Source organism: Quercus suber, unplaced genomic scaffold (assembly GCF_002906115.3).
Source record: "Quercus suber isolate HL8 unplaced genomic scaffold, Cork oak 2.0 scaffold_376, whole genome shotgun sequence".
Taxonomy (NCBI): domain Eukaryota; kingdom Viridiplantae; phylum Streptophyta; class Magnoliopsida; order Fagales; family Fagaceae; genus Quercus; species Quercus suber.
Genome location: NW_027069828.1, coordinates 205,330 through 220,587, shown reverse-complemented (window position 1 = coordinate 220,587; position 15,258 = coordinate 205,330). Strand labels below are relative to the sequence as shown.

Genomic DNA, 15,258 nt, shown 5'->3' with positions numbered 1-15,258 from the left:
AACTTGGATTTATTTTTTTATTATTTTTTTTTTTTTTGGGTGAGTTGTAGAGAAAAAAGTTATGGGTATGTATATGTGAGTGATTGTCCACCAATCATAATTGACCACCTCAGCAAATTATAACAAAAGTTGAGGCTAATTGTGCAATCCTAGAAGAACTATATGTATAGTTCATTTAAGAGTTGTCAGTACCAAAAAAAAAAAAAAAAAATGTTTTCAGTTTCTTCAATTTTTTTCCTTTCTTCTTAAGGCAGTACAAGTCATGTAAGACAAGTAAGTCGAATGTTAAAATACAGGACCTTGTACAGATCTCTCTGCTGGAAGTTGAAGTAACTCCCGAATCCCTTCGTAAACCTGGATGCAATAAAATGAGAAAATCTGTTTTTAGAGCCCAGAAAAATGAAAAGACGAGACTTGTTCATACATTTGAAACAAAAGAAGTGAACTTCTCATCATAAATGTGTCTTCATCATAAAGAATCTAAACTTCAAAAATCATTAACACTTTTATCCTTGGTTCCCATTTTATCTTAAAATTCTATCTTGGCTTCTATATTTGTTATCTTCTATTTGTACCTAACAAAATTTGAAACAACACCAAGAGCCTTGAAACTCAGTGGCATTGCCTTATCTCATTTATAAGAAAAACCAGGAGTTGAATCCCTTTCTCTTACTTCTTGTAAAAATTAAATAAAATAAAATAAAAATTGAACAACATTGCACCCTCTTTATTTATAGTTTATAGGAAAGAGAGGGAACACAGAAGAAAAATGTCCTGGCTTAAGGACTGACAGGAAGATCCTTAAGCAGCATTCCAACTCTTCAAGAATTATTAGAAGAAAAAAAGCAAATATAAAGAAAACATACCAGCTTTATCTGGGCTTTAATAGATGCAATTAGTCGAGTATATTCCTCTATTTGCCTGCATAGTAGAATCAAGTATTGCATTAAGTTTTTTACTCAAAATAATAGGGAAGCTTAAATATACCTACCAAGCTATTAAAAAAACACACACATGTCGAGGCAGATGAACAGACAGGAAAGAAAAAGCTGGTGTAATTAATGACATGGTGATATTTGGATAAGTACAGACAACTGGTATTGGTGAAGATTGTAAATATCACATTCTACTGATGATTGAAATGGTTTTTATATTCAGATATAGCAACCTGTGCAAGATTTCACATCTTTAAAAAGCATTCAGTAACTTTTCAGCAGCATGTGTTAGGATCAAACTTGGTAGTGTTTAAGAAACTTGATAGATGAGAAAGAAATTTTCCATAACAAAAATAGAAAAAAAATGCTTTGAGAAGAGCATTTCAATAGAAGGTTTAAACTGTCACTTATAGTTGCAAATGATATCCTTTAGTCGAATAGATTTCCAACAGTGCATGAATCAATTCCAATTTTTTTTTTTTGGATAAGTCACTTCTAAAATTAGTTATCCTATGAGAAAGAGAAACAATGAAACACATAAATACTTTATAAGAGTAAACAACATACAAATGACACATAACTTCTTATAACAGAAATAATGCCTACCTTGCCAACCTTTCTTCCCTTTGTGATATAAAATTTAAAGCCTCAGACCAGGTGAACTCCACGTGGAATCCTAGTCCAATATCCACAAATATGCATTGTGTGTCTGGCCTGTAAAAATACAGAAAACCAACACCACCCACAAAAACAAAAGGACCAAAAAATGAAAACAGAGCCTGCTGTCAGACATTAAACGGTAGAAAACATAACTAAAAAACCAACTATCTCGATCAAAACGGCCACAGCCACTTCAGGGCAAAGCTCAGTTCAGAGTCACACAAAAACATGTAAAGCTCATACTATAAGGGCAGACACAAACCTTCCCCTCCCCTCCTTCCCCCCTCTTTTCTTCCCAAAATATAAAATAAAATAAAACTAACTCTTTTATTTGCTGTAGGAGATCATGGACAACAAAATAGAGACTGCCATTTTAAAATTTTGTCTGCACTCCAAACATTTAACACACACACACACACACACAGAGATATATATATATATATATACTTATAAAATATCTATATATATATATATAGATATATAATTCATTCAATTCAGGACCCCAAGCTACATCTCAGTGATCCATCCCTGCAAAACATGTAAATGCTTTTTCCGTGTAAACCATGATAGTGATAATTAGCTCCAGAGAGAAACATGGGAAGCTAGTAGTTAACTAGGGCATCATGGTCAACAGGTGAACTCTATATAGAACCATAATTAAACAGAAGTAGACAAATAAATTTACACGGAGGATAAAATTGCATGCATCATACATGATCACATGTTTAAGCATGAAAGCACTGGCATTAAGCATCAGAAAAGAAGAGATTTTAGAGACTTACACATCAGCTTGCATGTACACTTCAGAACCAAGATTGACCAATGTCCTAAGACTGGTTACACTATTTTTCTCTAGATTCTCTATGTTCTTTCGTAAATCTGAGCTATAAGCACATGGAGTCAAGTAAACGCAGATATAAACAAGCATCAATAAATGGAGTCCAATGCAAAAGGTAGAAATTTTATTCCCAGATGAATTGGTCCCTCACAAATACAAAGATTATGATTCTGAAGTAAACCCTAAGCTTGTCAAGAGGAAATAGGAAGCAATCTATGTTTCTCAAGAAATGTGATCAAAAGAGTCTATGGTCCTTCGATCCAATGGTGTCTCCTTCCACCTTAAATAATGGGTGGAGGATGAGATAATCCATTTAATCCAAGTAGGCATAAGTTATGTAATACATGTCTCTCTCTCTCTCTCTCTCTCTCTCACACACACACACACATATTAAAGGAAAATGAAAAGGATACAAAGTTTTTTGTTGTTCAAAGACCTTGTCCCTGCAAAATAAAAACAAAAAAAGAAGTGAAATTACACATGTTATTGCTAAAAGTTCAGTGTTTCACCCCAGTTCTCACTTCTCATGTCACAGCTTACATATTGACAAAATGCTACCCAAACAATATGGATTAGGAATATGAGACCATTAAAAATCAAATAAGACCAACTCAAGTGATAGAGTCAGAATGTCAAGTTTCAATTCAGGACTCAAATTAAAAGCATATATACTGCCCTGAAAAAAGATAGAATCTGCTATAAGAAAGTCTAATGTATTCTGAAATTTATAGTTTGTCCATTTAAACATGCCTCAACAACAACCAAACAGCACTGTTTTACTGTAACTAGGGTGCAGGTGGCACTTCAACTGGAATAAGCAAAATACACAGGAGAACAAAACACATACCGCTCAGCGATAGCGTGAACAAGATCTGGTTTCAAGCGTTTATCAACGAATTCCTCATATCTCTGTAGTTTCTCTTGCCGGAACCTGTCCATTTCAATCCTGTCACATATTCAAGTCAACTTAGAGCCCCCCAAGAAGCCTCTAAACACCCCACACACACAAACTAGCATTTTAGTGTCTCTGACCAAAGTATGCAAATATTTCAAAGATTCATCATTCTTATTACATAATGTACATCAAAGCATTTCTTTTAACCGCCTTTATGAAAGCCCACTTGAAGCACATCTCATCAAACACAACCCAACGCCAAACAGATGGACTTAATTTATGTTCACATACTCGGAAGTTAAAATTAAAATTCGAGCTTATTGTAAGTACCCAAGTTCTAGAAACTAATAAATTGCAAATGGGCACCCTTAATTCCTCAAAAATCACAAAAAAAAAAAAAAAAAGTGTATTACAAGCACTTTAGGAGCTAGCTTGTTTATCTGCAAATACTTTCAATTATTGAGTTTACTTACAAACTGCCTCTTGCAGTTTCCATTCCTATTCTTCTACTAAATTTCCCCAGCAACCAACCATACAGAGCATTAGCGACTTATATAATTCCAACCCAACTCAAAATTTCTTTTAGGCATTTTATCGAACACTTAAAATGCAAGGCTTTTGTATTCCCACATATTCAGTCGTGCGTAAAAAAAACACAATCCATTCCAAACGAAAAAGTGCAAAAAAATAAAGTGTGGAAGACGAGAGAGCTCGCCTGAACCAGGCTGCGACTTTGGGGGGCCAAAGATTTGCCCTAGCACAAGAAGAAAATCTCGCAGCTCAATCTCTCAATCTCTTTCTCTTTCTCTCAGTTTTCGGGTTCGGGATGTGTTCTTTTTTGTGGGTGCGGTTGTTTTTTTTTTTTTTTGTGTTCTTTCATGAGGAGAGACGACATCGTATGGGTTTTCTTTTTAAATTTCTGGGTTTTTTTTTTTTTTTAAATATAAATTAACTTGTTTTTATTAAAGAAATAAATAATAAAATAAATATTAAATATTTAAAATCAGTCATTTTGGGGTCATTACGAATGACTGAATTGAGAAGTTTTGAAACTTGAAAGATTGAAATGGAAAGTATGAAATTTAAAAATGTGAGTTTTGTACTTTGTGTTCTTTTTTTTAGCGTATAATTTTAATTTGTTTCCAATCTTAGATTATAGGATTTATTTATATGGATTAGTAGTATATATTTGAATGGTGTAATTATTAGAATGGAAAAATAAAATTAAAACAGTTAATGCAACTCAACAATTTTCCTTTTATTTTAAGATAGTAATAAAATGAATTTAAAAAATAAAAATAAAAAGATATTGATGAAAATGAGAGTTTCTAAACTCTCACTTATTATTATTCTTTAACAATGAGATTAAGTTCACGAGATTTAAAGGATAGCTTAAAATTACTCTTATAAGTTATAAACTCTTCATCTTCTCAATACTTAACATAATTACACATTTGATTAAAAAAATCACTCATTTAAAATCTTGATTCCTTGATAAACTTCTTATTATCATATTTGTAAGTTGACATGCTCAAGAATGTATAGAACTTCTTATTGTTTGGGAATCAACAATTTATCATTTAAATTTAAGATAGTAATGAACGCTTCTAAATTCATACTTATTCTTAGTCCTTATGATGTGAGATTAAGTTTACATGATATTAAAGATAGCTTGAAATTACAGCTATAGACTCTATCCTCACCTCTTTACTCAACGTAATTATTCATTTGCCTAAAGATTAAATCCAATCATTCAAATCTCAATTCATTAGTAAGCTCCTTATAATCATATTCATTAAGTTGACATGCTCAAGAATGAGTAGAACTTCTTGTGGTTTGGGGTTATGTTCTAAACTATAACAAATTCTAATAGAGTTTGACAAATGTTGGTCAATCGAGTCATTCATTAGTGGGCATAACTTGGCCAGCCAAGCTAACCTTATTTTATGGGATTTACTCCCATTTAACATAAACATTGGTTGGGGTGGGTTACAAAAATAGGGTGACTTCCATTTGGGTAAAAAAAAAACTATTGAAAAATAAAAAAGAACAAGACTTTTCCTTTCTCTTGGGCTCTTGGATTAACTGCCTTGGTTTTTAGAACGTAGATTCCATGTGCCTTGCTCTAGTAGCAAGCATCACCATGAGCAACAACTCTTTGGATCATGACAGCATGATTTACAATGTGGAATAATTGCATATAAGATTCTAGAGGTATATACTCATTTTCTTTCAATTCTTATTAGGTTTGTTACCCAAGCAGGTCGAGCTTTTTTTTCTTCTTTTATGTGAGTTATTGTTTCGGTCATGGTGCCATTCTAAAAGTATTTGTATGGTCAATCAAAAAAATAAGTATTTGTATGGTATGCTTAAACTAGTGATAACTACTCAAGCTTATGGCTTAGTTCAAAATTAAGCAGATAATCTACAACGCAGCTCCAAGAACAAACCACGACAGCCCCATGTGTTCACCACTTCCCTTCACCATTTCTTGATCCAACTTCAACATGGTTTTGTCTGTGTCTCCAATAAACAGACTTTATTTCTTTTGGCCCAACTTTGCAACATAATTTTTCAAATGAACCCACCACAATAATAATTGTTCTCTCTCTCACACACACACAATTGTAGAATCCATATGTTATGCATACGATGGATGCACAAGATACCACCACTAACATTATTTTTATTCTGTATCAATCACAATATGCTACATCAACAATATTTGTATCACTATGTTTAAATCTAGCCATTTCTCAGTGCATGAAATGCCTTTGTTGTAACCTTCATCTTGTAGGAACACTAGGTCCAATGTCTGAAAGGACCTGTAGAGGGAGATCTCAGTTTTTCTAACAGAGTACCATGAAAAATACGTACAAATAGTGTTCCTACAAGAACTAGTAGGATTGCTTCTGTTATGTCCTCTATTCCAAGTTGATACAGGAGAACCTGAGCATCTTTTGATAACAAGAACACAATTTAGTCAACTAACACACAGACAATTAAAGCTAACCAACCATCCAGTTATTTCACCAGTACATGCCCACAGCTCCAGACAACAGCAATAACAACCCAACCTTAGTTGCAAAACTTTGGAGTCGCCTATTGATACTCAACAAACTAATTAAGGTAGATCTTATGTAAACATATGGTTCTGATCCAGACTCTAGAACAGAAATATAAGTTACCATACTCAAAACCTTACACCATCGCTTGGCAAGTAATATACCATAATACAAGTTAACAACATGGTATGAGCATTACTCTAAACTATTTATGATTATTCACAAGGCTCAGACATTATAACAATTCCAATGATAAGATTTTCATCAAAGGCACAACACAAATGATATCACATAATTCCTTTACTATTGTCCATATGATTCTAAAATAAAACTTATTTTTCTTAGCTTTCAAACAAGCCTTAGTTTTCCACTAACACGATCAACATAAAAAGATCAAATAATTCTCAATTATTTAAAGTTTAAAAATTCATCCCCAGGAACCAACGATTATCTGAAGCTAATTTCTTTTTTCACTACTAGGTTATTCGGTACTCAAAGAATATCTAGTAAATTCTATAATTGTAGTTAAAATCGAATTGAAGTTAATTTTGTTATCATCTATGAATGACAAAAAGTATAAGTATTATATAATAGCCAATAATGATTCGTATACAAGCAATATATTTCCACCAATACTGCAATTAGAAGCTTTCTGATATCATCAAGAAGTACTCATCAAGAAGTACTTCCACCAATACTGCAATCGTATACAAGCTATATACCTGTGGCTTGTGATCATCAAGAAGTACTCTAGTCAAATATCCATCAAAGAATTGAGTGTCATTTGAGGCTACCTCTTGCAATATATTCTTTTGTGAAGATTTTTTTTTTTTTTTTTTGATTTTTTTTGAAGCTGTACTTTTGTGCTAGATACACTGATTTTTGTTGATGGATACGTGACATACTAATACAATGATTTTTGTTGATGGTGAAATAATGAAACTGGCAACAAGATCCTAATTTTCTCTAGCTGCTCCCATCTTCGTTTATTTAATAAAAAATGTTTGATAACAAATCAAATTTACAGTCTTCTCATTCAATGCCCATCCTTTCAGCAGAAACAGCCATTGTTTCTAGTATTGACTGGCCTTCAACATCTGAAGCATCCAAATTGGAATATCTACAACAGAAGTAGAAAACTGCAGTCATCATGGAATCAATAAGCACCACAAATGAATACATGATCACCAAAAGAGGCCCTTCCCATATCCTTGAAGACCCATTTCCATAGCTCAGCGTCTTCACTCTATGCTGAAACAACCCCTCAATAAACGCCATCCCAATGTTGATCCAAGAAATATGAAAAGACCCACTTGCGTTTGGCCCTTAATCAACACACTAGACCGCAGCAATGCCTGTGGTCCTGAAACATCCTCCAACACTGAGATCACAATAGCAATGTTGCAAATAACGATTGCATTGGCAAAAACGACCGATAAAAAAATTGCCAGCACCATTGCAGCATACACAATCAGATCCGGCGAAAGCCCAATTACAGCAAATGCAGTGCATACTGCAATAAGTAGAACACATAACAATGTGACACAACCAACTACCAACATACACACCCACATATACGTTGAAACAATCCGCCTCCATATCTGGACAATGATCACATAAAACTTGGACACATCAAATTTTTTCTTCGAATAAGTACAATCTACAGAATAAACCACGCAGCTTTAGATAACAATGACAATGTAATGTACAAAGGGAGGCAGAATGCTGAGGAAACCATCATCCCAGCGAAATGCTGGCACGACTGTTTGACAAGAGGCCTAAGAGGGAGTCCACTGGACTTAGCCACCAACAAAAGCCTAACAGTCAATCTCTTCACAATAGATTCATCCACTAACACATTCGTTAATAGCACAGCACTCACCGGGCAAATGAGCAACACGGCGAATAATCATAAACCCATGCAAATTGTACCGAAGAATTCTAACAGATTCTCTCAAAATCTCTAAGGCATTCATTGATTGGAACTGGAAATTAGTCCCAGAAACATTGGTAGCAGATTCCAAGTCTAAGTTTTGCAAATGGGTCTCTTCGGATCCATCTCTTTTCACATGTTCCAACCTATTTCTAGGAGATGCCGTTGCACCGGAAGCCTCCATTTCCATCAAAATTTGAAATTTCAAACAAACTGAAACAATTCTTTAGTTTCTAACTAATATCCAAGATCCGAAATAGCTGAAAGAGCTAGCTCTTTAACTGAAAATGATCAAATAATGCAAGTAAATTCAATGTACACAAAATATACACACGCGCACACATATATATGAAAAGGAACCAGATCTTATTAGAGTGTCAAGCAATTGATAAAGCCATTAAGGTACGGTACCTGAAAATGGAGAGAAGGTCACGTGGGAAGGCATGGTTGTGAGGAGTGAAAGAGAACGGTGGTGAGGACAGGTCTCATGGCGCAAAATCGAGCTGGGTGTGATGTGTTTGATAAAATGTGTGAATGAGTGAGAGAGAGAGTTTGGATTCTTTGGAAGAAAAGGATTTATGCGAAGCGTGTCTGAATGCGTGTGATTTTCTTATTTGGTGTTATTGTTTGAAAATGAGATTTGTTGTTTCTCAAAAAAAAAAAAAAAAAGGAGATTTGTGGAGTTGGCTTGAATGGCTTTTTTTTTTTTTTTTTTTTTTTGGAATGGTTTATATGTTTAAATGTTAAATGGGTTGAGTATTTGATTATTAGGGGCTTCTTCTAATTATGGGAATGGAAGTTTATTAGTTTAGTAATTTGTTGGATTTTATAGAGGGGGTACTTACTAACAAAAAAAAAATTTAGAAGGCCGTTAGATCCGCCGAACTACTAGAAAATGGTGTGTCTTACACTTGAATCTATTGTTTGATTAGTAATCTCTAAGTATAAATAGTTTTCAAGAAATTGTTTTCTCTTTTTTTTTTCAAATCAAGATTTTGAAAACAACTAAAATGATGTTTCCGAAAATGTTTTTAATGACATAATTTTAAATAAATAAAAAATAGTGGCTCTCACAGACTTGTCCAAATTTTTTTTTATCTCGTAAATTAAGAAATTTATCTTTATTACACAAAAATGATCACAATTCAGATTTGAAGCTTATCATTATCAAAAAACATAAAATGTAAATCTACACATTACTTTTTGTAAATTTTTTTGATACAATCTCAAAAGTAAAAATGTTATCACAATTATCATTTTTTTTGGTTTTCAATATTTTAAAAATTGTTTTTAAAAGTGAGAGCCAAACACGTGTAATGTAAAAAAATTTATCTGAAAACTAGTTTCAAATTCAATGTTTTGAAATGTGTTTTCATACTGTTTTGAAAATAAAAACAAAAATCCTCCTATCAAACAAGTCATAACGTTTCCGGATTAGTATATTGATTTTTTTTAGAGTTATTACTAGTATATATAGTGAAGTAAGAATACTGCAAGATATATGTTTGATGGGAAATATACCTTGTGAAAACTATTCAAACACCAAAAGTAATACATTATACAGGTATATAAATAAAAAGGTTTCATTATGAAGAAATAAATAAGTAGTAGCATTTTAGCAACAAAAAAAAAAAAAGTGATAAGAAAGAACCCCAAGTAGAGAAAGATGCTAGGAAAAAAAACACATAGTTGGTTCATATATTTTTTTTTAACCAAATACTATTTAAAAAAAAAAAACACAAAACACAAAACAGGAATAAAAAAAAACTTTAAAAAAAAAAGAAAGAAAAAGAATTGAATCCAAAAGGACATTAAAAACATTATTCCCCTATTTATGGTTTTAAAATATAAAAACTAAAACATCTTTAAAAAATTTATTGTATCTTTAAGAAAATAAAACCAAATAATAAAATATAAGTGATGCAATTGATTTGGACATATAAAACCAAGTCAAAGGGAGGACTGAATTGCTTGAATTGATTATGAAATTGAGATGCTTACGTAAATTACGTGATGGCTTTAAAGAATTAAGGCACAAATGTCCCTAGTTTAGATTGTCGGTGACTCGATGGATTAGTGCCTTTTTCATTTTTTTTAGAGAAGTCGGTGGAGTGGGAAATGACCAGCCAGCACCGAAAGGGCAATGTAAACAATTTTATTTGGCCTTTTGCTATAAAAAACACACAAGTTTCTTGAGTGGCTAGGCTTTCTTGCTTTGTTTTTATGGCTATTTGAGCAAAATCTAGGACCTGAATTCATCAATGTAAGACAAACAATGTAATTTCCCTTAATGAGAATTAAATTCTTAGAATAACTTTTATGAAATATTTATTTATTTTATATATAGAAATTAATGAGATGTTAAAGACATATACTGTGTATTTTTTTATTGACAAACTAGGTGTTAAAGGATAATGATTTCGCATAATAAAATAACGAAAAAGAATATATGTGATTAATTTAATTAGTTTGTTAAATATATCCATACTTGATCTCAAAATTAAGATAATGATTTCAAATAATAAAATAACGAAAAAGAATATATGCTATTAATCTAGTAAGTTTGTTAGATNTACTAATACAATGATTTTTGTTGATGGTGAAATAATGAAACTGGCAACAAGATCCTAATTTTCTCTAGCTGCTCCCATCTTCGTGTTATTTAATAAAAAATGTTTGATAACAAATCAAATTTACAGTCTTCTCATTCAATGCCCATCCTTTCAGCAGAAACAGCCATTGTTTCTAGTATTGACTGGCCTTCAACATCTGAAGCATCCAAATTGGAATATCTACAACAGAAGTAGAAAACTGCAGTCATCATGGAATCAATAAGCACCACAAATGAATACATGATCACCAAAAGAGGCCCTTCCCATATCCTTGAAGACCCATTTCCATAGCTCAGCGTCTTCACTCTATGCTGAAACAACCCCTCAATAAACGCCATCCCAATTGTTGATCCAAGAAATATGAAAAGACCCACTTGCGTTTGGCCCTTAATCAACACACTAGACCGCAGCAATGCCTGTGGTCCTGAAACATCCTCCAACACTGAGATCACAATAGCAATGTTGCAAATAACGATTGCATTGGCAAAAACGACCGATAAAAAAATTGCCAGCACCATTGCAGCATACACAATCAGATCCGGCGAAAGCCCAATTACAGCAAATGCAGTGCATACTGCAATAAGTAGAACACATAACAATGTGACACAACCAACTACCAACATACACACCCACATATACGTTGAAACAATCCGCCTCCATATCTGGACAATGATCACATAAAACTTGGACACATCAAATTTTTTCTTCGAATAAGTACAATCTACAGAATAAACCACCGCAGCTTTAGATAACAATGACAATGTAATGTACAAAGGGAGGCAGAATGCGAGGAAACCATCATCCCAGCGAAATGCTGGCACGACTGTTTGACAAGAGGCCTAAGAGGGAGTCCACTGGACTTAGCCACCAACAAAAGCCTAACAGTCAATCTCTTCACAATAGATTCATCCACTAACACATTCGTTAATAGCACAGCACTCACCGGGCAAATGAGCAACACGGCGATAATCATAAACCCATGCAAATTGTACCGAAGAATTCTAACAGATTCTCTCAAAATCTCTAAGGCATTCATTGATTGGAACTGGAAATTAGTCCCAGAAACATTGGTAGCAGATTCCAAGTCTAAGTTTTGCAAATGGGTCTCTTCGGATCCATCTCTTTTCACATGTTCCAACCTATTTCTAGGAGATGCCGTTGCACCGGAAGCCTCCATTTCCATCAAAATTTGAAATTTCAAACAAACTGAAACAATTCTTTAGTTTCTAACTAATATCCAAGATCCGAAATAGCTGAAAGAGCTAGCTCTTTAACTGAAAATGATCAAATAATGCAAGTAAATTCAATGTACACAAAATATACACACGCGCACACATATATATGAAAAGGAACCAGATCTTATTAGAGTGTCAAGCAATTGATAAAGCCATTAAGGTACGGTACCTGAAAATGGAGAGAAGGTCACGTGGGAAGGCATGGTTGTGAGGAGTGAAAGAGAACGGTGGTGAGGACAGGTCTCATGGCGCAAAATCGAGCTGGGTGTGATGTGTTTGATAAAATGTGTGAATGAGTGAGAGAGAGAGTTTGGATTCTTTGGAAGAAAAGGATTTATGCGAAGCGTGTCTGAATGCGTGTGATTTTCTTATTTGGTGTTATTGTTTGAAAATGAGATTTGTTGTTTCTCAAAAAAAAAAAAAAAAAGGAGATTTGTGGAGTTGGCTTGAATGGCTTTTTTTTTTTTTTTTTTTTTTTGGAATGGTTTATATGTTTAAATGTTAAATGGGTTGAGTATAGATCCATAGTTAATCTAAAAAAAAAAAAAATTCAAAACTAAAGATTAGTGGTTGATGTGTTTAATCTGTATATATATTCAACTATTAACAAAGTAAGAAGTAATAAGAACCAAAGTGACCAACAAACTAAGCATAAAAAATTTATAGAGGAGACTGAAGGAGGAAAGAGAGAACGAGGTCCAGAGATTTTACAGTATAAAAGCCTAATTGGCATGGTTGTGGGCTATAAAGTTCACACATATAGGAACTTTGCAAATGGTCTGTACAATCAAGTAGAGAAATAAGCTCTTATGTTTGCAATGATAGTTTTGATAATTGATTTATGAGAGATACCATGTCGATAATATTTTCACAACAAATCCTAAATAGTAGGTTGTTATTAGTTGTTATAAGTGGGCAAAAAATTAATCAAAGAAATCTATGATTTGTTGTGAAAGTGTTGTAAATGTTGTAAACATTGCACTTTTCTTGATTTTCCAGTCCACCCTTGAAGAGGTTTTTTTTAACAAAAAAGAAAAAGAAAAAAAGTTAGGGCACATTTGGTATACTGTAATAAACACTGTAATGTAATAAATTTTCCTATGACATAACTATTCAGTTGTTTGGTAATATTTTTATTACAATAAATAATTATTCCTTATGAATAGCTATTCTTCAAAATGAGGAATAACTATTCCTTATCAAAAGTACTGAATATCTATTCATTCACCTTATGTTATGTGGGGCCTGTTGGTTAAAAAGATATAGTAATCCTCAGAAGTGGGCTCGGGGCCCAACGGCCCAATCCGAGGACACTTAGTTATCCGAGGATAGCCTAAAAAAGTTTTATTATTTAATGGATAATATAGGAGAAAGGAGTGGATATTGTATACAGTGGCATAACGTACGTCCGAGGACGCTAAAGTCCAAGGTGAATGTAACTTTCATTTTATTGAAGAGACTCCGCTAAGTTGTATCTGAACTGGAAATTGGGTATAGACCTAAGGGGGAGTCGGGAAAGGTATCAAATATCTTTCAAGGCCATCACCTCCACATTAAATGCTTTCCAGCTAACCCTCTGGCCGCATTAATGTGGAGGTGATACCTGAACAGTGACTAAGTAGCTTTATGGCCACTGAGCAGAACGTTCCGGTAGGTGCTAGATGAGACAGAAAGGAGCTCCCACGATAAGAACTACACGTGTACAATGGAAACGGGGGGGAGGACGGAGTATATAATATAGAAACGAATGAAATTGTAAAGAGGAGTCTTTTTCAGAAAAAGAAGAAAAAAGAAAAGAGAGACGGACTGAGAGAAAGCCGAGGAGAGTTTTTCTCAAGGAATGAACCTAAAATATCCCTTGTTACTTGATGAGTATAACCTTTCCTGTCAAACAGCACTAGTTCTTGTACCCATGCTCTAAAAATTTATTGTTTGGGCTTGTTGGGCTGAAAACCCATTCATACTCAGGGTCAAATCCAAATTGAGTCCCTACAATTGGCGCCGTCTGTGGGGAGAAATTGATCTGTTGAGAAGGAAGGGCAGGTGTGATACTCACGATGGAAGAGGGAGTACCGCAGCAACCATTGGCAGGCCCGCAACAGGCAGATGCTAATCAGCACCAGGCAGAGTCTAGGGGCTCTCAGCACAGTAATCCGTTGGTGGACCACGGACACGGAGAGGATCATGAAGGGAGTACTCGAACAACCCATACAGATAGAAGCCGCTCTCGGGAGAAAGGCCATGCTTCCCCTGTAAAGAGCGGAGGAAATTTGCAGCGTGAGATTAACAAGTTGAAGAGGGAATTGCGATATGAGCGACGAAAGCGTAAGGCTCATAACTCTAAGCATTCCTCTGAGGAGTCGGATGACACCAGTTACAGGCAAAGGTCGAGATCTCCACCCAGCGAATCTTTTTCGTGTGAGGAGGAGTACCACCGTGGGCGAAGAAATAAGAGCCCGACTCGCCAGGGTCGGGGGAATGATGCCTTGAACAAGGCTTTGGATCAAGTCTCTAAGTCGCCCTTCACGCGACATATTGAGGACGCTAATCTTCCTCGACGATTCCACCAGCCTGTGTTCACCATTTATAATGGTCGAACAGACCCAGTGGAACATGTTAGCCACTACAGCCAGAGAATGGCTATTCATGCCAGGGATGAAGCCTTAATGTGCAAGGTTTTCCCGTATAGCCTGGGCCCAGTGGCAATGAGGTGGTTTAATGGCTTGAGAACTAATACTATTGACTCTTTTGAAAAGCTCACCCAGGCCTTTGGTGCGTGTTTTATTACATGTAGAAGGGTTGTTCAACCCTTGGGGTCGCTACTATCCATGTCTATGCGGGAAGGGGAAACCCTAAAAGCCTACTCAGACCGGTACTGGGAAATGTTCAACGAGGTGGATGGGGCTCACGACGACGTGGCTATGAACACTTTTAAGGAGGGTCTTCCAACCGAGCACGGTCTGAGGAAGTCTCTGACTGGCAAGCCTGTTACTAGTGTACGTCAGCTTATGGATCGGATAGACAAATATAGAAGAGTAGAGGAAGATCAGATGCAAGGCAGAGGAAAGTCTAAAGCAGTAACTCA

The 15,258-nt window shown here is 34.7% G+C and overlaps 1 protein-coding gene, 1 non-coding gene and 1 pseudogene across 2 annotated transcripts; all 3 read right to left on the bottom strand.

Moving 5' to 3' along the window:
• Window positions 1-208: 208 nt before the first annotated feature.
• Window positions 209-4,206, bottom strand: LOC111988184 (uncharacterized). Its single transcript, XM_024019965.2, has 7 exons — window positions 4,044-4,206; window positions 3,281-3,379; window positions 2,847-2,876; window positions 2,378-2,479; window positions 1,542-1,649; window positions 867-921; window positions 209-354 (listed from the first exon to the last, which is right to left on the bottom strand). Exons 2-7 carry the CDS (start codon window positions 3,370-3,372, stop codon window positions 286-288), a joined length of 456 nt encoding a protein of 151 aa, XP_023875733.2. The 5' UTR covers window positions 3,373-3,379; window positions 4,044-4,206; the 3' UTR covers window positions 209-285.
• Window positions 4,207-7,296: 3,090 nt separating this feature from the next.
• Window positions 7,297-8,958, bottom strand: LOC136062056 (uncharacterized; annotated as a pseudogene).
• A 1,943-nt stretch (window positions 8,959-10,901) lies between these two features.
• Window positions 10,902-12,557, bottom strand: LOC111988181 (uncharacterized). The gene is made up of 2 exons (XR_010623880.1): window positions 12,343-12,557; window positions 10,902-12,212 (listed from the first exon to the last, which is right to left on the bottom strand). It is a non-coding gene; the product is annotated as an uncharacterized LOC111988181 (transcript).
• Between the last annotated feature and the right edge of the window lie 2,701 nt (window positions 12,558-15,258).